Genomic DNA, 13,026 nt, shown 5'->3' with positions numbered 1-13,026 from the left:
TTATCTCGTGAATTAATCTCCATCTGTGCAATTAGTTTTTATAATTAACCTATATTTAATACTCATAATTAGTATCAAAGGGTTAAACGTTAACCCACGAGAAATAAACACCTCTTAAATCCTTCGCTGGATATGGGTGGACCTCGGCTCGGGACACATAAAATTGACGCCCCGTACCGCTTCGATTCCATTGATCGCGTCGTTTTCCCTCTTCCATGGGTCGTATCAGGGCAGATCGAAAGAGATGCCCATGGGTCGTATCAGCCTTCCGCTGGATGGAATCGCCTCCACGTCATCTCGGCTCACCTGTGTCTCGGCTGAAAGAACAAGTCAGCCGCTGGCAGCCCACAAGCACTGCGCTCGCCAAAAAAAAAGGCCGATGTGGCGCGGTGGTCGGTGTGCCCAGTAGGCCGTGTATGCCCGGACGGTATCGGTGGCATCCAAGTAGTCACTATTGAAGCATTATCTTTTTTTCGAAACGAAACTATTGAAGCATTATCAGCCCAAGAAGTCCTGTCAAGATTCAGCCCAGCCCAAAGGTGTCGAAATAAACTTTGAAACAACATTCCGGTACATTGGTTTGTCTTCATGGCGACAGCCAATTGAGAAATGAATTTGAAATGTTCCCAAATAACAACCCCTTTATATTTATATATATATATATATATTAGCTGTCAAATCGAGTTGACCGACAAGGTTTTGATGATTTCATTTTCGGCCTGGCCAAATCTACGAGTACAACCAAAATACCGTTCCAGTGCTCCAAGATCAGCAGGGAAGAAAGGTTATATTGAGCGATCTCCGTAAGGTGAGAAAATGAAGTCACACGCCGAGTCTCTTTCTCGTGTCAACGTCGCTGTGGAGCCTGAACGTGGCCCATCCCCGTCTCCTCCTAGCTCGTCCAGTCGTCCTGCCCCCCCTCCTCCTCCAGTCGACGATTGGGAATGAATTAATGATTGCCATCACCAGCCTCCACGTGCTCCAAATTACTTGTAAAAACATTTTGTTCGAATATTTATTCAGAGAGCATGGCATGCATATAGATGCTCGCCCCAGTTATAGATTAGATGAAGTGCAGACACAAAAGGCAATGGTGACCCTACCGAAGTACCCTACTGGTAGTGCTGTATTTCTTTTCCCAGTTATATATCCCAGTATTACTACTACTTATTACATTTACATACATGATATACTAAGCATGGACCACCAAGTTGGAAGAAATGCATCCCAAATTAACGTTCGTCGTTGTCGCCGGCGGATTCGCGGTTGCTTCGCTCGTTCGTGCCTTTCCTCGTCGCCATCTTGTCGTTTCGTTAGCGGCCGGGACCCTGCGGAGACGAAACCGAAAGCAACGGGTTCGCGAGCCCTGACCTATCCCGTCGCAACAGCCGGATGGAATCTCTCTTCAACAGCTGGAATATAGAGGGAATGCAGTAAGGAAACTATTCCCCGTACGTTCTCATCAAGTAGATGATGTTTAAGGACGACGTGCTCGGTTTATTTAACTTTGCCTACAACAAGCTTCTTACCACAGGCGCACTCAAAAAAGTATTAAGCTTTATCACACAAGAACAGTAGTTCAGATAGATGTATCATGATGTATTTTTGAATGAGACAGTGATCAAAACAGTGTATTCTTGACTATTTCGATGCTTTGAAACTGCACGTGAGCATGTATATAAAAGAACTGACTAATTAGGATCCCTGAAGCCAGCATTATTGTTCTTTGTTCACAAGTAGGGGGGGGGGGGGGGGGGGGGGGGGGGGGGGGGGTTCGTTAGGACTTAGGACGACAGTATCAAATTAAAACGTACTATTCTAGTGCATGGGCCAAGCCATTTACATTTGGATGGAAGGAAAAAAAAAAGACTCACGTAAGTTTGCATGGCAGAGAAAACATTACAGCCGAGACACCTGTTTGCACATGGCTACAGCTACAGGAGTAGTTAGCTGATCCACATTCATTCACTACTGCTGTCCTGCTGCTTCAGCCCATGCCCATCGGCTGGGGCTGGGCTGAGCTTTTACTGCGGTGTCCGTCCTCGGTCGTCCTTCAATAGTTCACAGTGTTGAATGTTCAATGGATGCGCCTGCAGGCTGCAGTCACCACATCCACATGCCTGAAGTGGACCTGTACTACGTCACAACGCCCAGATCCGACCGGGTTCTCTGAATCCGCCCTAGATTTCTATCTAATTATGGCAAAAGTTTCCAATGGTCTGTGCAACTAATAGCCATTTTCGACAATCTAGAACACCATGCCTCCATTAGCAAATGCTCGTACCGGCAAGACAACACGGTGATTACTTGTCAATTTCTTGAAAACTTGGATGTAGACGTTCAACGTTAGAATCCTACGGAGTACTTACGACAAGAACGCACACCTCCGTATCTTTCTATATGTCATCACAGTTCTACACTTTTTTTTTTCTTTCTATACAAACACACTTCGATAAAAAAACAGTCAATGATGGTTGGTTTGAACTGCAGTCACTTACAGGTGTACGGAAAAGGAGTATGATCATAAAGCACGTACATTATATCCGTATTTTTCTCTTATGCAAGTACCCTCGCATCGAATATTCCTGACCAGCTAGCTAGTAAAATCCATCGCCTAAACCTTACTGTTCACTAGGCATATTACGTTGAACAAAAAAAAAAGAGCATGTCCGGAACAAAGGAATAAAAAAATAGAGAAATGGTAAGAAACACAATATAATAGTACTTTCTCCGTTCCATATTGTAGGTTCGTTTTTATTTCTTTAAGTTGTACATCTAGATATGGTGTATGTCTAGGTGTATAATAATATCTATGAACCTAAAAAAGTCAGAACGACTTATAATTTGGAACGAAATGAGTAATAATGTGATGGCAAAATAGAGGCTGAAAAGGCACAGAAATTATAGAAGATAATGTGTGTTTGGAGGCAGCCACATAATATCTATTCTAGTTTCACCCTCCGTTGAAACTTTGTGGCTATGACATGTTAACTCAAAATATGGTGGGCCTAGCATCCATGAGACAAAGAAATAAACAATGAACTCAACCGAGCAGATTTCTTATCCCCATCTCCTTCGTTCTCATCAGTTTAGAGACCCAAACTCGGATGAGCCTCCTCTGCAGACTCATCCAATGACTCTCCAGGCCTTGGTGAGGCAATGGTAGCAGGTGAACTAGATCTCAGGTTCGAGAGGATCGGAGGAGGAAAGGCATCATCCGGCAGCAAATGGTGGTTTGCCCAGACAAGGGAGCCAAGAGCAGCAGCTATGGAGGTAGATGTTTTCATTGCCTCATTCTTTCCTCTCTTTCCGCGCAGTGGCATAGACATTCGTAAGGAAGAGAAAACCAGCGGTCCATTCTTTTTCCATTGAAATGAGCATCCTGTTAAAGAGTATTTTTCTCTAGCAGGAAAGGAACCGGCAAATCCTCCGTTCCACACGCGCTTTCTAGCTTCCTCTCCTCTGCTTTGCCGTTCCAACGATTTTCAATGGCCGACGGGGAAGTCCGAAAGGATCCAAAACTCTTGATTCCCCACGATCTAACCCACACTTTGGCATCGCCTAATTATGCGTAATATTTTTCTCCAGCAACGACGTGGACACACGCAGCGGCCCCATCCACCTCGCTCTACCGCCCCTCGGCACCGCATCACCTGGGTGACGTCGCGTCGGGGACGTCACCTGCGTGTCGTCGTCTCCCCTTGCCCCACCACCCTTCCCCATTTCCGCGATGCCTCCCCCCTCGCCAAGTTCCGCTGCACATGCCCACCCGACCAAGGAAGCCTTAAATTTTTTACCGGCCCCACAGCGTAGAAAGCCAAGGCGCGCGCCCGTGGCCCCCGTGCACCACAAGGTAGTACCCCCGGTGCGGGCCCCAACGGTCAGTGGGAAAGTTCGACTGTGGCTTCACTAGACCGCGCTCACGGATGAATCTGCTGCTGACAAGTAAACCCCAACGCGATTGGCCCTTTGCTCCCTCCCACGCTACAAAAGGCGCCTCCCCCAATCCGTTCCGCAAGGCCGCTGCTGGTATTGCTGCCGGAGGAGCGAGTGAGCTGGAGAGTAGAAGAGTGGGAGTGTGAGATCGATCGAGCCGTGCGAGCTTCTTCCCTTGCTGGGTTGCTGTGTTGTGGCCATGGCGGCAGCAGCGGCGCCGTACGAGCAGGTGATGCAGGACATGCGCAAGGGGCGGGAGCTCGCCGCGCGGCTGCAGGGGCTGCTCCGGGACTCGCCCGAGGCCGGCCGCCTCGTCGACCAGATCCTCAACGCCATGTCCCGCACCATCGAGACGGCCAAGGCGGCCGCCGCCGCCGAGGAGGGCTCCGAGGGGCAGAGCGAGGTCACCTGCGCCGGCAGCGCCGGCGGCGGCGGCAAGAGGAAGGCCGCCGGAGGAGGGGACAAGAGGAGCACCTGCCGGAGGAGGTGAGGAGGCTTATCCTTCTTGATTGGTTATACAATACATCCTTCAGTTGTTGTTGATCTGGTTAATTTAATCCGACTTGTTAATTACTTTATATTAACATAGCACAGATCGATTTTCTATTGAAATGTGCATTATTAAATTAAGATTTGTGATGTGTGTTGCAGAGCCCAGAACTCGTCCACTGTCACGGTGACCATCAAGGATATTGAGGATGGGCACGCCTGGCGCAAGTACGGGCAGAAGGAGATACAAAACTCCAAGCACCCAAAGTACGATCCCTGCACTCCAATTATATTATCTTCTGCTAACCAATGGTAGTTAGTACGAAATAAAAAAAAAACTGCTCCGAACGTGACGATGAGCTGGTGACGAGAAGTTCGCTGATGAGAAAATGCTTGCTCGGCGCAGGGCCTACTTCCGGTGCACGCACAAGTACGACCAGCAGTGCGCGGCGCAGCGGCAGGTGCAGCGCTGCGACGACGACCCGGACGCCTTCAGGGTCACCTACATCGGCGTGCACACCTGCCGGGACCCCGCCTCCGTCGCGCCGGTCGTGCTCCACTCGGCCGGCATCGCCGACGAGCTCCACGCCGGCTCCCACCTCATCAGCTTCGCGCCCAACGCCAGCGCCACGACCTCCGGGAACACCAGCCAGCAGACCGACCAGAAGGACGCCGCGCTGCTGGCGGGCCTCCGGCCGCTGAAGCTGGAGGCCGTCGGCGGCTCCGGCGAGCAGGAGGAGGTGCTGAGCAGCCTCACCCCCGCGGGGAGCTCGGCGGCCGCCGAGGCCATGCGGAACGCCGCCGCGACGCCTGGGCCGGACCAGGGGGACGTCACCTCCGGCCTGCAGCACTGTTACGGTGACGGCTTCGCCGACATGGCGCCCTTCAATTACGACGACGATGGCACGTTCGACCTCGACGACCTTGTTGTGTTCGGATTCGATCAAGGGCAAGCTGATTATTGACCGATCGATCGAGCTGTGGATCGGAGAAGACGATGGAAGACCCCTTGATCAGTCGGCGCGTACGCAACGGAATAATGGCTGCGTGGATCTTTGATCGTATTTAGCTGCAATGCCTAGTTTAATTTGTGCATACTTGCTGGTGTATACTCTTAAGAATTAGCTGCAGTTTTACTTGTTGCAGGTCGAGTAGATTATGTTAATTAGCTACGACCTACTTGGAGCAGAGGCTTAATTTGGTTGCTTCAGCTGTCAGCGTCACTTCAACAATGTTAATTTATGTGTCTGAACGCGCTCCACGAGATCGAGTCCTCTTCTTCCACTTTGGAAATACGCTCTCACCTTTTCTCAGAGCAGAATCAGCTGCCGTTTAGCTCTTGGCATATTGGCATGGCATAGTACTGCCATCGATAGGACAGGACAGGACGTATTGTCTGCCTGAACTACAGTTAACTGATAAGCAATGGTGGCTTGTACTCCTTAGTCCCTCCGTCCACACAAACCAATAAACAAATAAAATGACGCATGTACCTCTACGTCAAATACTATATCACCATATACAAATAATATTTTAAATGAAAAACAGTCTCAAGCACCCTCACCATAAGAAGTTCCTGGAAATTTCTACATGCACTTAGCTAGCTGTTGGAGCTGCGCCTTAGATAAACTAAGGCTAGAAACTCCTATTGTGTACAAAAGAGACCCGAAATAGGGGTTCGAGGGTTGGTTGGTGAAGCTTAGGGACTTGGTTGCAACATCCAAGGGTCTCGTTGTAAACATCATGATATATTTGGATTATTCGACTCCACCAATAGAATAAATATAAACAGTCATCTTCTCCTCCCTATAAATAGAACCCCAAGGCTTGGAGGAGGGGACTCTTGGCCATTTTGTTTGTTTGCTCATTGGCTTGCCCCCTCTCTCTCCTTCTCCCTCTTGTTTGTTCGGGATTTCTAATCCCAACACTACCACCAACTCACAACTTAAATTGCTATGTGCATCTACGCTACTAGTACATGCTAGAGTTGCATTCTTTTTTGGACAACTTTTGAATCGTAGATTTGCATTCTTTTCTGAATGGATTGGAGTACTAAAGTAGGCTACCATGGGGGTTCCTGCGGGTGTGTGTGGTGGGGTTGGGGGGGGGGGACTGGGCTCAAAGACATGTTTTTACTTTTTTAAAAAAAATAAAGACACGTTTTCCCTTTCTCGATCCTTCGATCCTCAAATCTAGTCTCACAATTCACTAATAGAGATGCTACATTATCCGACGCTTAAAAGTAGTCTAACAAAGAGCAGTTTACTATGCGGATTGAAGTGTAGCAATTTTATATACTCCCTCCATTGCAAATTGTAGGTCGTTTTAGTTTTTTTGGTTCACTAGGATCGTCCGTGCGTTGCTACGGGCTCACATCATGTTCAAATAAAATAATACTAGCTTAATACATAAAAACAATATAGTGAATATTCAAGAATCAAAATAATTGGCATGTAGCAAATACATGACAAAGAGGTAAACCATCAGCTTCTGGTCCTTTTCATAGGTAGAGAAACCATTTTAGTTATAATGATCAAATGCATTATTAGCAGTCTATTGTCGTGTAAAGCAATAAGTTTCTAACAAACTCTTATTTCCAATCTAACAAAGCAGAACACATTCAAATCAGGAGTGTATTTTCTACCACGAACGACATCTTATTCATGTATCTGACTGCTGGTTCAGGTCCTCATCTGACAGCTTCACCTGCAAGTCGTCAATGTTTGTGTCTAGATTCTTCATCTTTGTTGTCCCAAGGACACTGTTAAAAACATATGTCATTGACTTGGGGCTACAGGAACATACATACAAGTTGATTATTGATGACTTGCATTGAACTTGGAGGTTAATAATACGCGTAGAAGGACTGAAGAATAATTTTGTTAAATCACAACATCTTTAGAACCAAAAAAATTATTTCACAGATGGGAAGTAGATCAGTTTTATGCGGTTGTCGGATAGACAATAGCAATACATTTGGTCTCTACAATTGTGCAGACACATTCAAGCCACGCCCAAAAAGGCAAAAACAATACTGCTCAAGATAAGTAACTAAGATCAGTGCTGTGCCTACTCCTTTTCTCGGGTGGGGATTGTAACAACTTAAGTTAATTAAGCTATGTTTTAAACTTAAAACAAGTCATTAGTACTTAAAGAAGAACTTTGGCAACAATAAGGCAAATGAAAGTACCCTTTTACCCTCACAAGGTTAAAACGCTGCCCGAACCGTAACTTCAATTTTTTTCTTAAGAACTTAAAAATCTGTCCAACTAATAGTTGTAGAACTCAACCTGCCTAACAACTTTCATTTTTGGTGTTTTGCTTGGATCTCAGCAGAATCCCTTCAAAAACCCGAAATACCAATCTGTATTGTTTGTCTTAAAACAGGCAAGGTCCTAACTTTGGGGCTCTCTATTTCGAAATTTCTAATATGAACTTGAGCTAAGACCTATACCAAAGTTTTAGAGCTTCGAAACCTTAATGACTTTTATTTAAGGAGCAAGTTTGAAATCTACCCCGAAAGCCTTCGAAATCCAACTCAAAGTCAGTTAGTTTGGTCAACCTAGCCTCTTTTGGAAATTCCGGCTAAGTCTGGAAATCAGCCTGACCTGGCGCCTTAGGGTGGGTTTATCTCCTGAAAGTTGAACAGAACATCAGAAAATCCCTTTATAAAAGTTGGAGAACTAAGTTTCTACAACAACTTTATTAATTGGACCTTGGTCCAATTCACCTCCGAAGCTTCTCAAAACTACAGCTCAAGTCAGCCTAGAAACCTGAAAACCAGCCAAAGCCGCCGTTTTTCTCTAAGTCCTGAAACCGGCGTTCCTCCAAACTTTGGAGTTTCGAATCTCCAAATCCACCACGATTTTGAACTCGGTCAAATTACAAAGTTGGACTTTGATCTGTGTACTACAACTTTTGTAAAGGAAGTCAACATGGTGCGGTTTGAAAATCGAGAGATCAAGAGGCTCGAAGACGGGCCCGGCAAAAGATCCTGCGGATCCGTCAGCCAGAGCACGCCCGAGCGCGCGTGCGTCGCGCTCCACAGCGCCGCCGCTGCGTGGCGTGGCCTCACCGGCAAACGCCGCCTTGCCCAGTTGTCGGCCACGACAAGATGGATCAACGCGCCCGTTCCCCAGTCGCGAGCAGCAACGTCCTGCAGCCCCTCTGCCCCGTCTCGTCTTGCCCGAGGCCTCACCGGCCATGCCAGGCGCGCTGCCCGCAGCTCCGCCGTCGCCCCGGCCCCTCTGCGACCGAAGACCGGCCGCTACCACGCCGGTGTCGCCTCGCCTCCTGCGTGCATCCGCCCCACCCGGATCCCCGGCCACGCGCCCCAATGCCTTCCGGCCCTCCCATCAAACCCCCGGTCGCGCTACCCCCGCGCGTGCCCCGCGACGCTGCCGCCTCTGCCAACCGCCACGCAAGCCGCGATAGCTCCTCCCCAGCCTCGCCAGTAGCATGCCCCAGCAGAGCCGCTCGTCCCATGCATGCTCGCGTCGCGTCGCTCGCCCTGTCACCTCGCCTGCAGCGCCCTCGCCTGCCGCGCCCCTTCCCTCTCCTCTATCCACCAATGGCGTCGCCGCCATTAATGGCCGCAGCAGCGCCCCATTTTCCCTCCAGTCCCGCCCGCTAGAGCCATGACCCCGCCTCGTTCACCACTCGGTCCTGGCCCTATAAATAGGAGCCCAGCGCCGCCGGCACCCCCTTCCCCGCTCGCCCGAACCTCGCCGCGCCTCCCCTATTTCCACTCCCCGCGCCGCCGCCTGAGCTCGCCGTGGAGCTCCCCCTTCCGCCCAACCTCGTGCCTTGCCAACACCATCAGCCACTTTGCCAACCTCTCACACACATCTAGAGCTTGCTTGTTGCCCACGAGAAGCACCACCGCCGCCGGAACACCGCCGAACCCCGCCGCCGCTCGAAGCTTTCCGCCTTCCGCCATTTAGCCCCGGCCAAGCCCCCCTGTCACCCCAACCACTTCAAACCGGCCCAAGGTGAGCCCGTGAACCCTCCCGGCCACTCACCGCCCCAAGGTCGCCGGCGCGTCGCCGGAATTTTACCCGCCTCCGCCGCCCGTGCGCCCGAGGACCCAATTACTTTTGGGAAAAGTCAACCGGGGGCCTTAGTGTGAAAACCCAAGACCTTTGCGTGATTAAACCCTAGACCTACGGGCTAGTCCGCAAGTTTACCTCAGTTTAAATGTTTTAATCGGCAGAAATTGTGTTTAAATTTGGAAATTCACCAAAATTCGTAGAAAATGCAGAAAAATGTCAAACCACTTTTGCTAGGCTCAGAATAAAGAGTAGTTTTTAATAAAAATACTTTTTGCATGTGTCACTGTTGGAATTAATGTGGTAGGTTTTAATTCTTGTTTAGGCCATTTAAATCATAACAAATCATAGAAATATGATAAAAAGATGAAACCAACTCTCATATGTTTGTTTCAAGCAGTAGAAGCTAGGAAAAATGTTTTAGAACCCAGATCAGAAGTTTAATCATCTGTTTTAGTTTTACCTTGAGTATATAAGGTTATTTTCATCTTTTTGTATAACAATTAATCTGGAGCTGAGGAAAATATGAAACCCTCTGAATTAAATCAGTGATGTAACTCAGTTCATGGGAAAAATATGGAAGCCACTAGAAGTAACTAGGTGAACCACTTTCCTGTTTAGAGAAGAATAAATAGGGTAAATGCATAGAAAACGATACCTTTTTGCAAAAATTATTAAATACAAGCTACCTTAAAGCAGTAAAGGCTATATCGGAAGAGATAAAAAGAAAGAACATTCAGAAATAGGATAACTTTCCGATATAAAGCTTAATAAAGTGATGCTTACGTATATGTACACAATCGCCATCAAACCAACCCCGGGTCATACCACACCCCCACCTTCTTTATGTAAACAAAGAAAGTTCAGAATCTTGTTTAGGTGAATGTGGCCTATATAACTTCTCTTGTTCTTCCTTACCAACTCATGTGTACACCCTATGAAAAGTTGAGAATTTAACTTGATGCATTGCATTTCGTGTAGAACTGAATCTCACAGACGGGACATACAAGCTTCACCCGGCGCCGAAAGAAGGAGCCGTAGCTGAGTCGCCGCCTGCAGGAGTCGAGCCCGAGCACGCCGAGGACCAGTTCGCTACCGCCCCGCTTGAAGGCAAGCCCCGGAGCATAAAATCCTATGTTTAAATACTTGCAATATATATTAGTTGTTTTGTTTATGCATTTACGTTTCTAGGAATTGATTGAAATCATAGATGCATGAATATAGCGCCCTTGATCTGAACACTAGTATAAAAAGTCGAGTAGTTGCAATGCTTAATAGGACTCGGTAAAAGCCGAGTGATTGCCTGTCACTCGCAAGTCATAGGAGTTGATTGCTTTACTTAAGTTGCAACTATAAGGACGATGGATGGGGCTGGGCTTATGTTCGGTACTCGATGGTTTGCCCCGTCTGTCTATGTGAAATTGGACTAAGGTTGAGATGTGATAGTGTTCGTGATCAAGTGTTTGAAAGTACTAATCTCATACCTTGAATGGGATGGGGAAGTCTAGTACCTGATTGAACCAGGACGTGAGCGGTTCGTTCCACTGTCTCTGGATGGAGTTCCCTTGTGGCCGCATGTGGTGACAAGTGCGGTCATAAGACAGCAGAGGTTGGGTCTATGGAGCCTTGTACCAAGGGAAGTGGGCCCGACACGGGTCTGGGAATTGATGGGGACGGCAGACAAATGAAGCGACCCTTCGCGGTGTGCGGATGTCATGAGATTAGGTTCACCATGCATGGTTAAGAAAATTCGAATCGATTTGTCTGCCTCTCACAGTTTGTGACTACTTGATCGCTATGCTGCACTGAGTAAGAATGGAACTCGGTGATCTCAATATAAATGCTTGTCATAATTTGTTTGAGAAATTATGTTTGTTTAGTGTAAGTTGCTAACTTAGACAAGTAAATGAGCTTAGAATCTGTGGCTAAAAATTGAAAGTAAGGATTTAATATAGTCGCTTTTGGCAAAACAAATCCCAGAGCCAAAGAGCTTGCATGTCTAAGTGTTGGTGGATTAGAACCACCAGTCGATTAAGTCTTGTTGAGCGTAGTCACTCAGCCTTGTTGTGGCACATCTCTTTCAGGTGATGTTGACGCCTCTGAGCTTGCTGCAAGTGGCACTTGACCTCCCCAGCTTCCTCCTGGGTGGACGGTTGAGTGGGATCCCTCCTCGGACGGCGAGGACGAGAATCAAAGATGTCATGATCGGCCTCGTCATGATGTTCGGCAACGGCGTTAGTTTTCGTTTGTTTATTTCCGCTGCTGAAGAACTCTGCAAACTATGTTTGAATTTCGAACCTGATGTTGTAATAAATTAATGTACTTGTTTTAATTTGGATGATCTATTGTATCTCTGGAACCACTCACCTTCGTGTGAGCTATGCTTTCTCGGTCCTGTGGAGTGGTTTATCGGATAAAATCTGACGTACTGCCGAGTTAACTTGATTAAAGCACATGATCGCGTGTTAGATGACTTAATTGTGTGCTTTAGCTAAGTTAATTAGAGCGGTTCCGCCACAGAGATTCTCTCCCACTCTGTTGACCTTCCATTATATCGCGTCTCTACTAAATGGCAAGGAACTAAGATGTAAATAAGACTTGAAGCCCAAATAAAATCAATGTAAAAGAAAAAAATGCTCTTGGCTAATTTCTTCTTCTCGTTTCCAAAGATCTGCACAAAGAACACTATTCTTTGTAAATGACAAAGGTAAGAGTTTTTGTAATTACTATTCTTCAGCACATGGTGAGATCTAGCAGAGAAATGAACTAAGATGAAACATCGCAGAAATTGAAGAGCACACAGAAAGTCCAATAGTTAGATTAAAACACACCTCCGGATGAAGATTGCACAGAAATCATACACTATGCTCCAGGATCATCATCAGGGACACATAAAAAAACATTCAGTGGTAGGGTAAAAGAAAATTTGTCGCTTTGATAGGTTCATCAATCAGAAATAAGGAAGTTATTCTATTGCTTCCATGTTTCTTCAAATTTTACAAAGTAGGAGCCAACTGGTCTTCCCTGACCTGCAAGACAAATAGCATCAAAACTGATAGATTAGTTTGGCTTACAGGAGCGAGGACGGCAATAAAAAATTAATTTATTTATATGAAGAAGAGTACACCATCTCAAAGTGCCATAGGATCCCACAGATGCAAGGAAAATCAACATGATCCCCGGATTGAAATCAACATACTGCAAGTGTCAGAAGATGCGCAGGAACCACAATTGTTGAGGTCATCAAGTAAATTTATAGAAAATTTGGTCAGAAATATTTACCAATTTCAATCTGGTTTCAACTGCAAATATATACCCATACTTGAATAAAAAAATAAGGACCTGAAAGATCGATGCCAGTATCATTTCCTGTCATATAATCTCATTTCCCTCCACGCTCACCAGTTAGCGATCTGGCATAAAAAAAAAGGTGTATTGCTGCTTGAAACAACTAATTAAGAATAATCTTGGCAACCAAGAGTTCAGGCAAATCAGCCGGGGGAGCCATCGAACTGATACTGCTGCTGAACTGGTCGCCGTCCTGGAGGAACAG

The 13,026-nt window shown here is 46.9% G+C and overlaps 1 protein-coding gene across 1 annotated transcript; it reads left to right on the top strand.

Annotated features, from left to right (window-relative positions):
- Nucleotides 1-4,000: 4,000 nt before the first annotated feature.
- On the top strand, nucleotides 4,001-5,673 carry LOC117846899 (transcription factor WRKY45-2). Its single transcript, XM_034728021.2, has 3 exons — nucleotides 4,001-4,422; nucleotides 4,588-4,692; nucleotides 4,832-5,673. The coding sequence occupies exons 1-3, from the start codon at nucleotides 4,136-4,138 to the stop codon at nucleotides 5,388-5,390; spliced, it is 951 nt and encodes a 316-aa protein (XP_034583912.1). The 5' UTR covers nucleotides 4,001-4,135; the 3' UTR covers nucleotides 5,391-5,673.
- The last annotated feature ends 7,353 nt before the right edge of the window (nucleotides 5,674-13,026 follow it).

The sequence above is a fragment of the Setaria viridis genome, chromosome 3, assembly GCF_005286985.2.
Source record: "Setaria viridis chromosome 3, Setaria_viridis_v4.0, whole genome shotgun sequence".
Lineage (NCBI taxonomy): Eukaryota > Viridiplantae > Streptophyta > Magnoliopsida > Poales > Poaceae > Setaria > Setaria viridis.
This window is presented reverse-complemented; position numbering and strand designations above follow the sequence as displayed.

Coding starts and splice junctions, on each gene's coding strand:
- LOC117846899 (XM_034728021.2), top strand. CDS start 4,136: ATGGCGGCAGCAGCGGCGCCGTACGAGCAGGTGATGCAGGACATGCGC. Junction 4,423..4,587: donor AGGAGCACCTGCCGGAGGAG/GTGAGGAGGCTT, acceptor TGTGTGTTGCAG/AGCCCAGAACTCGTCCACTG. Junction 4,693..4,831: donor CAAAACTCCAAGCACCCAAA/GTACGATCCCTG, acceptor TGCTCGGCGCAG/GGCCTACTTCCGGTGCACGC.